Source organism: Arvicanthis niloticus, chromosome 15 (assembly GCF_011762505.2).
Source record: "Arvicanthis niloticus isolate mArvNil1 chromosome 15, mArvNil1.pat.X, whole genome shotgun sequence".
In the NCBI taxonomy this organism is placed as follows: Eukaryota; Metazoa; Chordata; class Mammalia; order Rodentia; family Muridae; genus Arvicanthis; species Arvicanthis niloticus.
Window position 1 is genome coordinate 25,431,167 of NC_047672.1, and position 17,941 is coordinate 25,449,107.

At 45.9% G+C, this 17,941-nt stretch overlaps 2 protein-coding genes across 4 annotated transcripts in view; one reads left to right on the forward strand and one right to left on the reverse strand.

Annotated features, from left to right (window-relative positions):
- Atp6v0a4 (ATPase H+ transporting V0 subunit a4) overlaps positions 1-17,941 on the forward strand; it is a 78,785-nt gene that overhangs the window by 2,458 nt on the left and 58,386 nt on the right. The window contains exon 1 of one of the 2 annotated variants that reach the window (XM_034519125.2): positions 14,367-14,483. The exons of the other annotated variant lie outside the window; for it this stretch is intronic. The gene's annotated coding sequence lies outside the window, so the exon portion shown is untranslated. Of the gene's footprint in view, positions 1-14,366; positions 14,484-17,941 lie in introns of those variants that run through there. 2 annotated transcript variants of the gene reach the window in all.
- Positions 8,396-14,639, reverse strand: Tmem213 (transmembrane protein 213). Of its 2 annotated transcripts, none has more exons than XM_076913540.1 (3): positions 14,416-14,639; positions 9,547-9,615; positions 8,396-8,596 (listed from the first exon to the last, which is right to left on the reverse strand). In XM_076913540.1, exons 1-3 carry the CDS (start codon positions 14,558-14,560, stop codon positions 8,448-8,450), a joined length of 363 nt encoding a protein of 120 aa, XP_076769655.1. In that variant the 5' UTR covers positions 14,561-14,639; the 3' UTR covers positions 8,396-8,447. The 2 variants fall into 2 exon arrangements, with proteins under 2 accessions (XP_076769655.1, XP_034375660.1); XM_034519769.2 differs by having other exon boundaries at positions 8,396-8,617; positions 14,416-14,634.

Genomic DNA, 17,941 nt, shown 5'->3' on the forward strand with positions numbered 1-17,941 from the left:
AAGAAAGCTAAATGTGGTAACCCACATCTCTGATCCAGCACTCCTACAGCCAGATGGGAGACCCAGATGGAGAATTACCCAGAAGCTCTTAGGACCAGAATATGCAGTGCACCAACAGAAAGAGAGACCCTGCCCTAACAAGTGTGTTTCCACAGGTGTGACATGGCCAAGTGAGCACCTGTATTCACACTCCCACACATAACATAATTAACTGAAAAACTTGGCCACTGAGTGTCTTAGCACTTTCCCCCAAGCCTGACTACCTGAATTAGATCCCAACAGCTCACATGACGGAAAGAACTAAGTCCTGTATGGTGTTCTTGAGCCTCCGTGCATCTGAACACACACAAATAAGCAAAATGGAAAAAAAAAAAAAAGTAAAATTTTAAAAGACTTAAAAATCTAATAGTAGGAACAGGATATTATGAATGTTCAAACAAACTTGAAAAATATCTTCAAAAGAAAAATAGAAGTGCACATAAATATGCAATGATCATATATTCCAATATATTAGACAGTTTTGTTAATAAATATTGGGTAGGGGTATAGCTTGTTATAGTGTGCTGTGCAAGGCTCTTGGCACCAGTCTCTCTCTGTCTCTGTCTCTGTCTCTGTCTCTGTCTTTCTCTCTCTCTCTCTCTCTCTCTCTCTCTCTCTCTCTCTCACACACACACACACACACACATTGTAGTGAATAGGGATTTAAAACAAAAACACAAAAGCAACTGAAGTGCTAAGACCTGGAGAATGTTCCACCCAGCCAGATTTTGCCCGCTCTGAGTGTAAACAGGTCCAAAGTACCAGGAGAGCAGTCACTAGGAACAGCTGAGGCTTGGAAGGTCAGGCTGCTCCCATGTCCAAAGCAGTGGTCATCCCTTATCTCCTCCCCCCACCCCCGTCCCGTTTGTACCTCCCTGCCCAGCAGAGCTTAAGGTAAAAAGGAAACAGGAGCAGTCTAGCTCCTGAAGAAGATCATTTACCAAAACCTTGTTATTGCAAGATGCCCTGTTTGTCCAGTAACTTGATCGCTCTGTGGCTCTCCAGCACTTTTCTCACCTGTGGGTGGGGTGAGTTTGACTCCTCTGATGTGGGAGCCTGGAAAGGTTCCAGCTACAGACTTGGGTAAACCGCATCTGTGTAGTTACCGATGTTGTATTCACACCACAGTGTAACATTGCAAAAGGCTAAACCAACCCCACTTGAAAGCTTGCAAGGTAACATCCTGTACAGAGGCGGGGTTGAGGGTGGCTCCTTTAACAGTGCTTGTGAGGGTCAATATTTGGATTGGGGTTCTGTATGTGCTGTGGTCATAGGTCTCAATGAGTGGGTTCTTTCATTTAATATTTTAAAATTCTGAAGAAAATGTTAGCGCAGCACTTAAGGAGAAAGGAAATTATAGCTGAACTGGGTTGCTGTATTTCAGTGAAAATAGTGGGTTATTTTTCAACATTAGTTCTGTGCTGTGGCTGCGTAAACAGAAGCCAGGGATGCTAATTTTAGCAGAATCCAAAGACGAGACAAGATTTAGAACTTGTAAAGCTGTAAGAGAAAGAGAATGTTCCCTGCCTCAGTTTGAAATCTGAGCACCACTAGCCCAGTGAAATGGCTCAGTGTATAAAGGGACTTGCTACCTGGCCCGAGGACCTGACTGTGACACCCAGTGTCTATGTGGTGGAAGGAAAAACAACCAACCAAACCAACCAAACAAAAAGCTTCTGTCCTCTGATCTCCACAAACAACATCCCTCAGACACACACAAAAATACATGAAGTCTGGCATCCAGTGTGTTTATGACACAGATACTCTTCTTAGTGAGGCAAATTTGATCAACAGATTATCAGTAATGCTAAACATTTTCAAGACACACTAAATTTCAGTGAGATAGTCAACATACAAAACCAATGGGTTTTAACTTTTTTCTTTGTTTTGTTTATGTATGGATTTGGTTTTTTTGTTTTGTTGGTTGTTTTGTTTCGAGACAGAATTTCTCTGTGTAGCCCTGACTGTCCTGGAACAAGCTTTGTAGACCAGGCTGGCCTTAAACTCAGAGCTTTGTCTGTCTCTGCCTCCTGAGTGCTTGCATTAAAGGTATGTACCATCACTGCCCACCGCTGGCAGTAACTGTTTTACTTTTTCTGATCCAAAGTCCACATTAGCATTAGTGAAGGAAATAGAAGCTAACATAACTGAAGATGCCCGCATCAAAATTCTAGTAATTTTTAGTCTTTTACAATGTTAAATGGAGGGGTGTCTCCGTGGTTAAGAGCACTGAGCACTGGTGCAGAGGACATACATTCCATTCCTAGCTCTCACATGGTGGCTCACAGTTGTCCATAAATCCAGTTTCAAGGAATCTGATGCTCTGTCTGACCTCTGTGGGGAGCAGGTGCACATACATATATGAAGACAACGCTCATACACATAAAAATGAGGAAAATGCAAAGTGAGAGCTAGGGAGAGGACTCAGGGGCAAAGTGCTTGCTGCATTCGGATTCCTCACAGCCGTAACAACCCAGCTGTGTGGGACATATCTGTGATCCCTGCACTGCAAGGCAGAAACAAGAGGCTCCCAGCAGCTTATTGGCTGATCATTCTAGCCAGTGAGCGAGCTCTGGTTCAATGACTATGTCAAAAAACATAAGGAGCAGTAGAAAAAAATCAACCTCTGGCATGCAGCTGTGTGCAAGCACACGCAAAAGCTAACCATGTTAGTGTTAAGAATAGTTTATGATTGGGACCAATGAGGACATTTGACCTTCAAGCTGACTTTATACTAAGCTATCCTTATCAAAGAAGGAGGAGGAGGAAGAGAAGAAGAAGGAAGAGGAGAAGAAAGTGGCAGAGAGCAAATGATGGCCACCTCTGGCCTTCACATGTACACATGTGCACACATGTACACAACCACACTAATAAATACATATGCAACCTTCATGGTGTTTTGTCTAGAGCCCTTCCAGGTGAAACAAGCATTTTATCTTGTACTTCACTGCATTGCACATGCCCAGTGTGCCTAGAGTGTCTGTCATACAACGGGACTTAATAAATGCTCAGCAAATGCGTTCCTGGGAGCATCGAAATTTCTAGTGAGTTTTTAATGTGTTTTCATTGTACACAATGATGGGTTTCACCCGACATAATTCTTTTCAAAACGGGGGCTCACTGTGTATCCCCGGCTGTCCTGGAACTCACTGTGTAGACCAGGCTAGCCTGGAACTCACAGAGATCTACCTCTCTCTGCCTCTTGAGTGCACCATCACACCTGGTTACAACAGGATATCATGGACTTTACTCACTCCCTCCCAATGCTCCATCTTGTCTCCTCTCCAATCCTGCTTGTTGGGTTCCCTCATCTTTTCAGTTAGTCCCCTCCCCAGCTTTCATGTCTGCTGCTTTCTCTGGTTTATGAGCATTTCACATCTTCTATTTACCTTCTGTCTAGCACACAGTTAAACCTCCCTTTCTATAGTTCCTGTAAAGTTAGCAATATATATTTGTAACTAATCCAGTTTCTCTTGCAGAGAACGCTATGGTCCTTTGCAGACAGTACAACAATATTTTTTTACAAGATTTGTTTTTATTTTATGTATATGAATGTTTTGCCAGCATGTGTATCTGTGTATTACCTGCATTCAGTGCCCATGGCTGCCAGGAGAAGGCGTTGGATCCCTTGAACTGGAGTTGTGAGCTGCGTGTGGGTGCTGAGAATTGACCTAAGTCCTCTGGAAGAGCACCTCCACACACACGCACCCGCACTGTCATGGATGGCTCTCTAGTGCTGCCCAAGGCCACTTGCACCTTATGCTGATAGGTTGTTAACCTGAATGCTTTGTATCTGGAGACTTATTTCTCTCAGCATCAAAGATAAAAGCTTACAGAGTAGTAAAATTGAGCACTGTGGTTTTCATTAGAATGATTTCATAATAATCATTTATTATGTTGTCTGGGGATGTAGCTTAGTTGGTAGGATGCTTGCCGGCTATGCACAAAGTCTTAGGTTTGATCCCTAGCACCCCATAAAACTCAGCATGGTGGGCACATGCCTGTAATCCCAGCCCTTGGGAGTTAGGCAGGAGGGACGGAGGTTCATTCTCAACTATGGAGTGAATGAGGCCAGCCTGAGCTATGAGACCCTGTCTCAAAAATTAAGATGTGGTGTGACTTGGTACACCCTAAGGACAGATTAGATAATAGAGCTTAGAGTAGGAGATTTAGGCATCAGTTTGCCATTCACACCTGAGCACACACCCGTTCTTGCTATTGATGTGATCTTTAGTGAAGAGATTCCAATAAAGACAAAAACCGTATTAGGATAAACAGGTTGAGTGGGTGGCACTGTCAGAAGACTTTTATAATAAAGTGTTAACATGTATCACAACATACTTGTATTAATGAAATAAGAGTGCTAATGGTAAGCGTTTAAAGAATATTCCAGAAGAATCACCGCCGTTGGTGATGGAGTCAGAGGGCCTGAGATCCGAACCTTGTTACTGCACCTTTGCGGTTACATCCCTTAGTGTAATGGGTGGCTGATTCTTGAAAGGAATCCCGGGGACTTTGTGAGGAAGCCGCCCAGAACGTGGTTGAACCTTGGCTTACTTTGATATTTGGGTTCCTTTTCCTAATATGTAACATTATCTATAATAGCAAAGTACTGGGGACAACTTGTTTTTTCTAGAGTATCTCCCTGAGTTTTGTTTGTTTTGTTGTTGTGCCTTTAAATTATTTTTCTTATTTTGATTTTTGGGATGGGATTTCTCTTTGTGTAGTCCTGCCTGTTCTGGAACTCACTTTGTAGACCAGGCTGGCCTCGAACTCAGAGATCCATCAGCCTCTGCCTCCTGAGTTGCTGGGATTAAAGGTGTACACCAGCACTACCTGGCAAACCATTTTTTTTCTGTTAAATCAGAGATTGACTCTTTGTTAGGGGTGTGTTTACTATAGGTAAGGTTTTTTTTATTATTGTTACATATATCCCCAAATATTGTTACATGTATCCCTAAATATAATCTGTTCAGCTTGGAAAATGTTACTTGTATGTATATGTTTTCGGGGCTGACCATTTGGTATTGAATAAGGAATCTGGGAACCTGGGAGCTCATCCTTGGGAAAGACCATTTCTCCAGCCTTCACCATTCCGTAGTTGCCTGTAGTTCCTCTCCTAGGGTTGATGCCTGGGCTTTCCCCTTCCACAGTAGCATGTCTATTGGTCCCATAGTTAGGCAGCCATGTTGATGAGACTTCTTGGGTGTAGCTTCCCTGACATTTCTAGGAGACATGATCTCATAGCCAACTTCCTGTTCCTCTGGCTCTCTCAGTCTTCCCACACCCCTATTTTGCAATCCTTGAGCCAAAAACATGAAAAGTGTTCACACTGTCCTCACACAAGGGCTATGCTGGTCTTCTCCATATTGTCCCAGTTTTAGTATATGACCTGGGGAAGTGAGCACTTAGTACACAGAAGTTTTAAGAGGCATTTTAGAATTATTTGCTGGTCACCAAATAGATACAAGTTATAAATCTTGATCTCTATGGTCTTAAGTGTGTGTGTGCGTGTGTGTGTGTGTGTGTGTGTGTGTGTGTGTAGGGATGGGACCCAATACCCCTAATAGTATTCTTAGTTCATTCTGTGGCTCACTATATTGTCCCTGGAGTCAAAAGACCCCCTTGGGTGAAAAGATCCATCTTAATTTGCACAGTAGTTACTTAGTTACTTGTCCTTTTAAAAAGGGAATCATCTGTCCTATGGGGCCAGCATGATGACAGGGGTGGAGTAGGGAGTCACACTGCATACTGTTTTACACCCCCTGATCCTTCAGTCTTTCTAATTCATCCTGACTGTTTATATTGGTTACTTACATTTTCTTTTTCATTTTATGTGTTTGGGTAATTTGCCTGTATATGTGCACCACAGAAGTACAGTGCCCAAGGAAGTCAGAAGAGGGTGTCAGATGCTCTGGAACTGGAGTTTCAGATGATTGTGAGTCATCATGTGGGTGCCGGGAATCGAACCTGGGTTCTCTGGAAGAACAGCCAGTGCTCTTAACTGCTGAGTCACTATTTCAATAACCCCAGTGTGAGTTAGTTTTGCTGTGACCTGACAAGTGACTTAAGAGTGGGTTATTTTGCTTTACACTTTGAAGGTACAACCATCATGGTAAAGCATTCATGGGAACAGGGGTAAGGCAGCTGCTCACACTGTATCGACTGGGGGAGGGAGGGACGGAGAGGGGAGGGAGGGAAGGAGATGATCCTCAGTCCCAGGCACCCACATGGAGGCTCAGAACTCCAGTTCCAGGGAATTCAACACCATCTTCTGACCTGTGCAGGCACCGGACACTCACATGGTGCACAGACATGCATTTGGGCAAAACACTCATCAACATATAAATTCCAAACGGACTCAATCAGCTCACTTCATCTCCTTCAGTTTTATGGAATCCCAAAGATGCCTGTCAAAATTATCTGTCTACATGACATTAAATGTCCAGCAAAGCCCCTGTAGGTACAAGATATCAGATATTGCCTCCCTGCTGATTTTCTTCTTGGCAAATGCTTCCCCTCGTGCCCATTGTGTCCCTGGTGACCACCGACATCTCCCAGTCTCCTTCCCAGGGCTTTTTCTATGGAATTGTCCATAGAGAGTTAGGGAGCAAGTGATGTACTTGTTTGTCTTGATCCAGAACCTAGTGGCTTCTATCCAGAGACAGATTAGAAAGGCACCTCTCAGATGTATTGGAGATACTGGGAGGCTCTGCCTGTCTCCCAGGAGACAACAGCTCTTACAGTGACTCATAAAGTCTGGGAAATTGACTTCAAGATGTTCAAAAGAAATTTTAAAACTATTAGAAATCTCTTCCTACCTGGCATATGTATTCTGGTGTCTTATAAATTTAGAGTGGTCTGACATACCCTCAGCAGGAGGCTGGGGTCACTGCTTTGGTATATTTCACATTGTTCAGCCTTGGCCTCTTAGTCTAGTTTCTTTTCACACTCTAAAACTGAAGAGCAGCTTCTGCCCTGAGGCTCTTATTTTAGGAAAGAAGCCCCAGAGTTGTCCTTTTGACCACATCTCCCCAGCCCCACATGATCTTAACATAAGAAACCATGGGACATTTCTGTACTGTACTGTCTATGTGGGCCTGTGTGGTGGTGCATACCCGTCACCCCAGAGCTGCAGAGGTGGAGGCAGGAGGAGCAGAAGTCCAGGGCTAGCCTGGGCCACAGGAGACCCAGGTCTCAGTTACATGTTAAGTTCAAGGCCAGCCTGGATTAGGGGGGATTTCTGTCTCACAATCTCACAAAATCAAAACAAAGCAGCAGATGGAATACATTACAGACTGCTCAGATGGAACAGACAAGCCTCTGGCCACCACTTCCCACCCAGCAGCCCAGACTTGGATGAGCTTTCTGAGACCTTAGTTTGGTCTAATTCTTACATGCTCAGCTTAGAAATTTTATTTTTTGGGTTTTTTTTTTTTTTGGGGGGGGTTGTTTGTTTGTTTTTGTTTTTCGAGACAGGGTTTCTCTGTATAGCCCTGGCTGTCCTGGAACTCACTCTGTAGACCAGGCTGGCCTCGAACTCAGAAATCTGCCTGTCTCTGCCTCCCAAGTGCTGGGATCAAAGGTGTGCGCCACCACCACCCCACTAGAAAATTGATACCTAAACTGATGTGTTTCTGTTCACATTGGCCTGAAATACTTAATCTCCCATCTCTTAAAAACAAGTACTGGAGGCTAGAAAGATGACTCAGGAGTTAAGAGCACTTGTCGCTCTTCCAGAGGAGGTTCAGTCGAAGGGCCTACACGGCAGCTCACAAGCATCGGTAACACCAGGTCCAGGCTGTCCGACACCCTTCAAGCACTGCAGGCATGCGCTCACAAACTCATGCAAGCACACATACATCCACAGGAAAAGAAATGATTCAAATAGGGGGATTGACAGTGAAGATGGGGTGGTGGGGAGGAATTGAACTTGTGAAGAAGGCAGGATGGCTATGCCCTTGATTAAAAGTAGGAGGAGCCAATGTCCTGTCTTTCAAACCTGTCTACTAAAAGACAGCCTTATGTTTCATGTGCACCCAGAAGAAAGCGTGGGGTAGATGAGGAGTGTCACTGTAGCGACTCTGATGGACAAACGTCATTCAGACACACGGGCCCTTGGGACAGCTCTGACCTTGCTTCTTCCTTCTGGAAAAGCAGCTAAAGTGGGTGTGCAGCCACGAGGGAATGCTTGGTGGCAAAGGGCATGTGTGGCTTATACAGGGGCCTGGGTTGGATCCATAGCATCAAATCCATAATAAAGGAGCCAGAGACTTCAAGGAACACATGACTTTAAAGTGACAGAAGTCTGGCTTCTAGAAGCATCCCTTTGCCCCCCTCCCCCGCCCCCCCCCCCCCCAGTATCCACACGTGGTAGAATAGCCATCCTTTGGGGGCCACAGCTCTGCTCACGATGCCAGGTCTTTGGGCTCCTCTGGAGTTAACTTCATCAGTTTGTCCACGCACAGCAGGATGAGAGTGAGGAACCAGAAACTCCAGCCAACGGCCGCGGCGATCCAGCCATATTCATCCACGGAAGCTCGGCAACACAGGGAGGCTAGTGGGCAGAAGTCAACGTCTAACGGGGGGGTGGGGGGGTGGTAAGAACAGGACTGTAAGACACCAGCCACACCCGCTCCCTCTCAAGGTAGAACGAGAACACGGGACAGCAGAAGATGTTTAGAAGCACTTGCGACTTGTTAAGCGTATGCTAAATCCTTACATGTTTGCTACCTTACGCACTCAAGGTAACAGTGCTGTTATTACCACTGTTTTAGTGCTGGGTACTGAACCCAGGGCCTTGGATGAGAATAGGCTCTGCCTCTGCCCTACACTCCGCCTTGTGCTGGTTCAACTATTATCCCTACTTCATATAAGGAAACCCGAACTGAAGAAGACCAAGATCACAATATGGCAGAGGCAGAGCTCACGTCCCAGTGTGTCGATCCCAAAACTGTATTCTTGGCCTCTTAGATATTTATTGTTGCGCCTTCCCTATCTGAAAGTACACAGCTGGTCATTTGATGAGGACGGGATAAAGGGATCAGAGTTAACATGGAGCAAAGCCTTCCGTTGATTGGACACATGGGATAGAGATTCCTTTGTGCTTTCAGAGCACCCTGCCCCCGGAAACATGGCAAGAGGATGAATGGAAATAGGGGAAGAGCCCACAAGCCAGCTCCTGCTTTGGCCAGAGGTTGGAGCAGCTGTTTTTAATGGGCTTCTCACCCCCAAAATGCTACAACATTTTCACCTTTGAGTGCTGGCTCAAAGATGGGTCATTAGACCTACCTGTGCAAAAGAGAATGGGACTAACTTTTGATCAAAGCCAAACTAACTTTTAATCTGCTCTGTACTCACTGGGACATTCTTCCTCCCCAACTGTCTGGGAAGACCAGGCCATCACTGGGCCACCTCACACAGGTTAATGGACAGAGAGGGGCCCAAGTGTCTTTCCTAGCTCCAGGGATGGCTTGAAGATCAGGGCAGTTGACAGGAGAGACTTACTGGCACACTGCTCCAGGGTCCCAGGGTCTGGGTGGTGTGTGCTCAGGGTTGAATTGAGGCTGCTGGCTTCTGCAAGGAAAGGCAAGTAGTCTCAGTGAGTCCCAGCAGCGGGTTTGAATTACTTTATGGGTGAGTACTGAGTAATGGCGGTGGTCTAGGAGTCCCAGTGAAGACTACACTAAGACTCGTGAGGAATACATTCAACTCCCCTCACTCGGCAGCTAAGCCCCAACTCAACAGTGGGCCTATGTATGGAGACAGACAAAGGAAATAGCTTGGGCTAAACGAAGGTATGCAGGTCCTAAAGCAGAGAGAGAGAGAGAGAGAGAGAGAGAGAGAGAGAGAGAGAGAGAGAGAGAGAAGAGAAGAGAAGAGAAGAGAAGAGAAGAGAAGAGAAGAGAAGAGAAGAGAAGAGAAGAGAAGAGGAGAGAAGAGAGAGAGAACGAACCACGGAAGCACCATTGATCTCAACACTCAGGAAGCAGAGGCAGGTGGTTCTCTGTACATTCCTGGGCTAGCCTGGTCTGCAGGAGACCCTGTCTCAAAAACAAAAACAAAGCAGAAAGGTGGAGAAAGAGGCACCACCACCAACTCAGGGCTTAGAGGAATGGCAATTCGAGGTCACAGTGAGCCAGAGGCCATCTGTCACCCCAGGAGGGAGAGACCAAACCTGCCCACACCTTGCTCTAGACATCCAACCTACAGGCTGGTGAGCAAGTACCTTTCAGTCAAAGACCTCCAATCTGTGGTGTTTGTTTTACAAGCCTGAATGAAAGATTACGTGCGCCTTTCTTTCTCCAAACTTATGAAGTAACAGAGTTCGTTTTGTTTTTAATTTTTAAATCCGTGTACAAAATAGTAGGTTTCATTATGGCATTCAAATAGGAAGGTCATGTGCTCTGCACACATTCTTCCTCCTGCTGCCAACTCTTGTGCTCCGACTGCCATCCGACGGGGCCTTTCCTCTTTCCAAGTAATTCCTGTGCTGTTCAGTTTTTGTCAACTTGAGATAGAGTCACCGGGAAAGGGAACCTCCATTGAGGAACTGCCTCAATTGGACACCTGTGGGCATGTTTGCAGAGGCGTTTTTCTTGATTAAAGATTGATGTGGGAGGTTTATTTTTAAGGTTGATTTATGTATTTTATGTACGTGAGTACATTGTTGCTGTCTCAGTCACACCAGAAGAGGGCATCAGATCCCATTACAGATGACTGTGAGCCACCGTGTGGTTGCTGGGAATTGAACGCAGGACTTCTGGAAGAGCAGCAGTCAGTGCTCTTAACCACTGAGCCATCTTCAAGCCCAAGATTGATTTTATGTGTGTGCGTGCTTTTGCTTCCATTATGTTTGGACATTACATGTATGCCTGGTACCCCAAAGAGGGCATTGGATCCCCTAGGTCTGTGAGCCAGGAACTGAACCTAGAACCTCTGTAAGAGCAGCAAGTGCTCTTAAGCACTGAACCACATCCTCCATCCAGATATGGGAGGTTTTGAAGATTGATGTGTAGGAGGGCCCAGCCCCTGTGGCTGGTACTGTTTTTCAGCAGGTGGTCCCGGTTTGTACAGGAAAGCAAGCTTCGTGAACCATAGGAGCACAAGCTAGTGCTTCTCCATGGCCTCTGCCTCGGTTTCTCCCTCCAGCTTCCTGCCTTGGTGTCCCTTTGTGGCAGACTGTAAACTAAAGAGAAATAGTCCCTGTCCTCTTAAAGTTACCTTGGGTCAGTGTTTTATCACAGCAATAGAGGAGCAAACTAGACCCGCCCCTTCCATATTCGTGTAATAGATGTCAAGCTCCCCACGTTTGTCTGGACTCCACATATGAGGTAGAATTGTGAAATATGCTTCCGGGGTTTGGCTCATTCCACTCAACATGACTTCTAGTCCCATTCAATTTCCTGAAGATGAAGTAATTTTATTCCTATGTCTGAGGAAAACCCGTGCACCTGACCGTATGTCCTGTCTCCTTTCATCTGTGGACGGACATCAGACTGGTTCCATTTCTTCACTACTATAAACAGTGCAACAGAAAATGTAGCTGTGCAACTGTCTTGTTGCTTCGATGACCCAGTACAATCCCATTTTATTATCATTTCATCTCATTCAAAGATACTTCATCTTCTTTTAAAAACAAAGATGCCTTTCAAAGGAACATGGCAGCATATATACACCTTTGATCCCACCACTTGGCAGGAGGAGGCCGAGGGATCTCTGAGTTTGTGGCCAGCCTGATCTACATAGTAAGTTTTAGGTCAACCAAGGCTACATAGTGAGACCCTTTCTCAAAAGAAAGAAAACCAAACCAAACCAAACCAAACCAAACCAAATCAAACCGAATAAGCTCCTCGGTGACCAAGACCCGCTGCACATGGCTGCTTCTGCACACATGGCTACAGGATGCTTATTCCAGTGTAAACCGAATCAAGCACTGAACAGTCTAGAACATCTCTTTCACAGCAGATTCAGTTTCTTTCCAACATGTGAACCAAAAACCCACTGAAATTCGACCTTGATTCTTCATCTCCCTGGGTTGTGATGTAGTTAACACAGGCACGAGGTTATCAACCAGAAGGACATCTCAAGTGAGCAAGTCCACAGCTTAGAAGAGTTGGCGCTTGGAACTGTCTTCTGATGGGGGTTGGGGGAAAACTTTAGAAGGAATTATAAAAGTTCTGTTACGAGTTTGTGGAGCAGTACAGTGCTTGGTTATGGAGAAAAACATTGAGATTCAGGGAAGAAAAGCTGTGTCTCTGGGTCTTCTGGCGGAGGGTGGCGAGAGCCACAACACTCAGGATATCAGTTCTTGATGCTGTAGCTGTTTACGGTGATTTTTTTTAAAAAATGAACTTAAGTTGAAAAGTCACCCGGTCATATTTGAAGTTTGTTCAGGTAGCTGGTGTCCACCTTGCTGGAAGCGCAGTTCAACCAGACACATTTACCATGGAAGAAAATTCTATCCACACAAATACCAACCTAGGTACTAGGTAGGCAGATTAAAACCAAGGGATTTTTGTTTGTTTGTTTATTTGCCTTTTTAAAGGCAGGCAAGCTCTACTGTATCTGAGGTTACCTTTGTGCCTGCTATGCAGCTGAGAATGGTTTCGAACCTCTGATTCTCCTGCCTCTGCCTCCCAAGTACTAAGGTGATAGACATGCGCCACCTTGCTGGGGTCACGTGATGCTGCACATTGAACCCGGGCCTTTGCACATGCTAGGCAAGCCCTCTCCCAACTGAGCTGTGCCCCAGCTCAAAGGACTGACTGATGAAGAGCCTCTCTGGAAATTACATGGAAAGGAAGGCTTAGACCGCTTAATGCCCCACTGCCTGAGGGTCAGCCTGTCCTTCAGAGGTGTTGTTTACACAGATCAGGGTAATTGAGGAAGTAGTAGCTTAACCATAGCCACGTGCTACTGCCACCCTGTCCCAGTCCCTCCATCCAGCCTAAAGTATGCTAATAACCTTGATACAATCTCACAGCTGTTGTAAATTATTTACATAGCTTAGAGCTGAGCCTCGATTTGGAGAAATTGATTCCTGGACATTAGAAATTCCCTTCAAAACCAAATCATGTCCTTAGCCTCTTGCCTCTCCACCTAGGGTGGGAGCATTCTCAGGACAGAGTAAATGAATGGGGAAAAAAAAATGAGATGCCAGTATTAGGTTGAGTCCTATGAGGTTGCCATTTTTAGAGGTCAAAACCCACTCCTCGTCAGCAGCTTTGTGTCTGAATACCACCCTCGGCGTCCTAAGAACCAACCAGGGACTGGTGAACTAGGGAAGACCCGAAAGGCACTGTCATAGTAAACAGAAGAAAAACAACCACCATAAAACCTAGCACCTAGCATCAATTTACCAATCTGTGGTTGATAAATTACCAACCATATAATATGTAGCATAATATGGCTATTAGGACAATAGCCATGGCTGTTGTCATTTACTGTGTGCTTGTTTTGTTGTAAATTATTTACAAGCTGTTACTCATTTCCTCTTTACAAATAAATCATAAACCACCCTTGTTTCCCCAATGTTATAAACAAGGCATGTGGGGCACAGAGAGGTAAAGTAATTTGCTCAAGATCACACAGCTAGTAAGCAGGATGAGGAGAGAGGGGTCAAGGTTCTGTGGCTCTGAAGGGTCCCAAGAGCATCCTGACTGTTCCTAGAGGAGACTCAGGATGACAGAGTATTGAGAAGGGTGTGTCAGAGAGTGAGGCCACTCTGAGGAAGCTTGAGGCAAGGACAGAGCCAGAAGCAGGAAAGAGGAAGCCAGACCCCTAGATGCCAGAGCTCAGCTAGGAAAGCTAGGTCTCTTCAGACTCGAGAAAGAGAAAGGAAGCCGGGGTGGGGTGAGACATTGCTTCGGATGCCTGCCCCAGGAGGCTTTCGGGTGGGGGTGGGGTGGGGGCTGGAGAGACAGGGTAGCAGGGTAGCGTTCCAGTTTCAAATTTACCAGATAGTCTGGGTTGGAAGGAACCTTTGCTGCGCTAAGGGAAGGTGAAGGCCCATCCTGAGGGAGCCTTGGACGAGCCATGGGAAATAGCAGGGGAGCCATACCCTTTCTACCAAGTTGATCTCCTGATGAGTGAGATGCCGGCAAATTGGCAAATTTGTTTGTTGTTTTGTTTTGTGGCAAGGATCTACAGGGTTGATTACTGCTGTCCTAGCAAAGGAATTGATTGCCAGGAACCCAAGACACCCCCCACCCCCAGCTGACTCCCACCTCAGCTCTGTGCCTAATCCTCTAGGGAAGGGACTCCTGTTTCCTCTTTCCTCTGGGCAGGACCAACCCTGGCCAAGGAATCCTCCCCTTCCCCCAGTCCTGCCCTCCCCTTTCCTAGGTGGCCAAGACTAAAGCTCAGAACTATTACCTGTACCGCAGGATAAGTAGAAGGAGGTGAGGACCAGGCTGAAGAGCAGGGCGGCCTGCGGGGCAGAGGTGAGGTACCCAGGGCTGCGGAGGAAGACACCTATCTGGACCATGCTGCTGCAGAGGTGCCCTGGGGTGGGGAACATGTGTCCTGTGTGTGCTGTGTTTGAGGTGACTCCTGTCCTGCAGGAACTGGGAGTCTGTTCAGTGTTTGGGGGTAAAGAAAGAAGGTGGAGCCAAGGAAAATGCCTGTCACACCTGCTTTGCCTCTGTAACTGTGGCTGGGGGAGGGGAGGGGCAATCCTGGCCCTCCTTCCCTGAGACAAGAGTGTTCTCATTGAAGAAAAAGGAGGTGACTCTGCTGGCTCCTTGGATCTGGGCTTGCTGTTGCTTCACCCACAGGCATAGTGTAGATTCCCTAAATCAATTATTTACTGATTTAAGTAATTATCAATTATGTATTGTTCACCGGCTGTGTGCACTGAACTACGATGCTATAGCCTGCAAACACCCAAACTCAGAGTGTTGGTATTACAGAGACCTAAGACCCTGAGCAACCTGGGGACTGATTGAGTGACGAAGGGCTTGGGCAGGAGCAGCAAGCGCCCAGTCACCTTTGCTGATGAGCTATGTTAGAGAGAAAAAAAAATGACATTTGGACTGGACCTTGACATATGTGTAGTATTTTGACAGGTGAAGAGGGAAAAGAGGCCCCGCAGTAGGAAACTCAGAGGCCACAAGGCAGTGTCTGAAGCCCACTGTGACCTTGACATAGATAAATTTGGTCCCACTCTGGGTAGGGAGTGGGAGGCCTGGAGAGCCAGGCTGACTATGTGTCTGTGCACTGACTAGGAGATTTGTACCTCACCGGGAAGCAAGGGAGAGGTGTGTGAAGGTTCTGAACTGAGTAGTGGCCATCTGTGACTGCTGCTTTCAGCCTGAATGCTTGACTGACAGCACTCTTACTTAAGTGTCCTTACCTAAGGCAGTACATTCCAAGAACTCAAGTGGGTGCTTGAGACCACGAATACTGCTGGAATACGCATGCACATACACACGCACGCACGCACACACACACTTTTCTAGAAATGCATACCTATGGTAACGTTTAATTTATAGTTATAATAAGATTACCAACACAGATAATCATTAAGCAGCGATTATAACAATATATCATGTACTATTTAAAACTTAGGAATGCCTGGTTGTGGTGGTGGTGGTGCATGCCTTTGATCTCAGCATGCCTGAAACAGAGGTGGATCTCTGAGTTTGAGGGCAGCCAGGTCTACACTGAGAAATTCTGTCTCCAAAAACAAAATAATAGGGGCTGGAGGGGTGGCTCAGTGGTTAAAAGTACTCACTGCTCTTTCAGAGGTCTCCAGTTCAATCCCCAGCACCCATATGGCAGTTCACAACTGTTTGCACACACATGGCAGCTCACAACTGTTTGCACACACATGGCAGTTCACAACTGTTTGCACACACATGGCAGTTCACAACTGTTTGTACACACATGGCAGTTCACAACTGTTTGTAACCATGGCTCCAAGGGATCTGATACCAATACACATGAAATAAAATTAAATAAAACGTTTAAAAAGGAGTCTTGCTTATGAAAACAACAGCAACAAAAAACTTAGAAATTTCTTCTGGAATTTTCTATTTAATATGATCAGCATATAACTGAGGACAAGAAACTGAAATCTCAGGAAGTGAAAGCAGAGAAGAGGGAGCTGACATCAGTGTGTTCCACACTCAACCTTGAGGGTGAAAAGTGCCCAGGAGCCTAGCATTTGAGACTCTGAGGTAACAGACTAACAGACATGGTTTCAGTCCTTGAGGAGAGCACACTTCAGCAGAGAGACCAAGCAAGGAAGAACTTCAATACAGTATGGAAAGGCAGTAATGGGAAGAGAGAAGAGGGAATGATTAAATCGGTGATGTTCAGGGGGAGGAGCTTACAGAGAGTGACATCCTGAGGAGCAGGGGAGGGGCTTACAGAGGAAGTGAAGTCTGACTGCATGTTGGAGTTTGCATGTGCATATAGGAGTTGATGGGTTCTTCGGGTAGCAGGGCTGGCGCATTTGACGTGGGATGTACACCGTGTTCTTATACAGAGCCCAGTAGGAAAGTGATGGGTGCAGTCTATCTCACTCAAAGCTCTGTAGAAGGAGATCATGTCTCACTCCTGTAACGCTAGGAATTAAGAGATGAGAGCAGGAGGATCCAGCCTGGGTCAATCATGAGTCGCCCTCCCTACATAAGCCTCAAAAACCTCAAAAAGTCCGATAAGTAAGAAAAGCTCCATGGACAGACATGTATGTGTAGTGGCCCATGAGGTCACTTGCTTTAGGTTTTTCCAAAGGAACAAATTAATAGTAGCTCTGAGTTGGGGAAATTGGGTAGACGTGCTTTGGGCAGTTTAATTTCAGGTCTTTCTGAGAAAAGTCCAATGGCAAGCCAGCCACTGTTTGGACATTTACCTGTGTCCAAGTAGCAACACTGAGGGCCAGGCCTTTGGTTGGGGGTAAAGGGGTTGAGAGGGCATTCCATGATGGGGATGGGTATTTGATCCAGCGCATCAAGGGTGTGTAGCTCACCAGGCACAAGGAAATTGTTATGCACAGAGCCTCCCCTTGACTAGATACTGATGATTATACTGTTCAGCCACAGTTTATCTGGATGGACTAAGAACAGATTGTAAATGGTCCTGAATACAAGACAGAGAAAACTGGGCTTTATTTTATGCTTGGGAAAGCCATCTCTTTGCACAGATGCTTCAGACTATGTTTGAAACAAAGCCCCATGCAGGGACATCACCTCATAGGCTGTTGCAGACAGGATCACCAGACTCTGAAAGAAGTTGGGCAGAGGATAGAGAAGAGAGAGGGCAACAGAACTGAGACGCATTGAGAGGCCACATCCACAGTTGGGATACGTGCAGATCCCTGCACTTCAATCCCCTGAAGCCACTTAGGGTGGCTTGTGACTGCCTGAAGCACCAGTTCCAGGAGCCCAGCCCATTTCTAGACTCTTCAGGGAATCCTAGAAATGGCATCCATGAAAGAGTAACAGGTTCTACAGTAGCTATGGAGTGGATGCCCCAGGATCAAGTTGCAGTCCTGCCTCTTACTGGCTGGATGGCCCCAGGCAAGTCATTTAATGCTTCCCTGCCTCAGTTTCCTTATCTGACAATGATAGGATGACATCAGTCCTATTATTAGAATTCTCAGGATGACTTAATGAAGTAATCCATGTAGAAGCACATAGCACGGTACAGGCAGGTGGTCAGAACTTTAAGCACTAAGACTATTTTACTAGAAAATCCCTGTCAATAAGATCTATCAGAGAAATGAGAGAAAGACAGTGGGAACACTAATGTCATTTATGTATTGGTTTATTTATCGTCTGCCTTGATCCAAAAAGGACTGGAGGAAGCTTATTGACAATCAATTGAGAGAGAGAAAATAATTTTGAAATAACAAACGAAGCAAAGAGAAATCTAGCACAGGGAGTAGAAGATGGGC

Coding starts and splice junctions, on each gene's coding strand:
- Tmem213 (XM_034519769.2), bottom strand. CDS start 14,560: ATGTTCCCCACCCCAGGGCACCTCTGCAGCAGCATGGTCCAGATAGGT. Junction 9,616..14,415: donor CTACTTATCCTGCGGTACAG/GTAATAGTTCTG, acceptor CTTTCCTTGCAG/AAGCCAGCAGCCTCAATTCA. Junction 8,618..9,546: donor GACCCTGGAGCAGTGTGCCA/GTAAGTCTCTCC, acceptor CCCCCCCGTTAG/ACGTTGACTTCTGCCCACTA.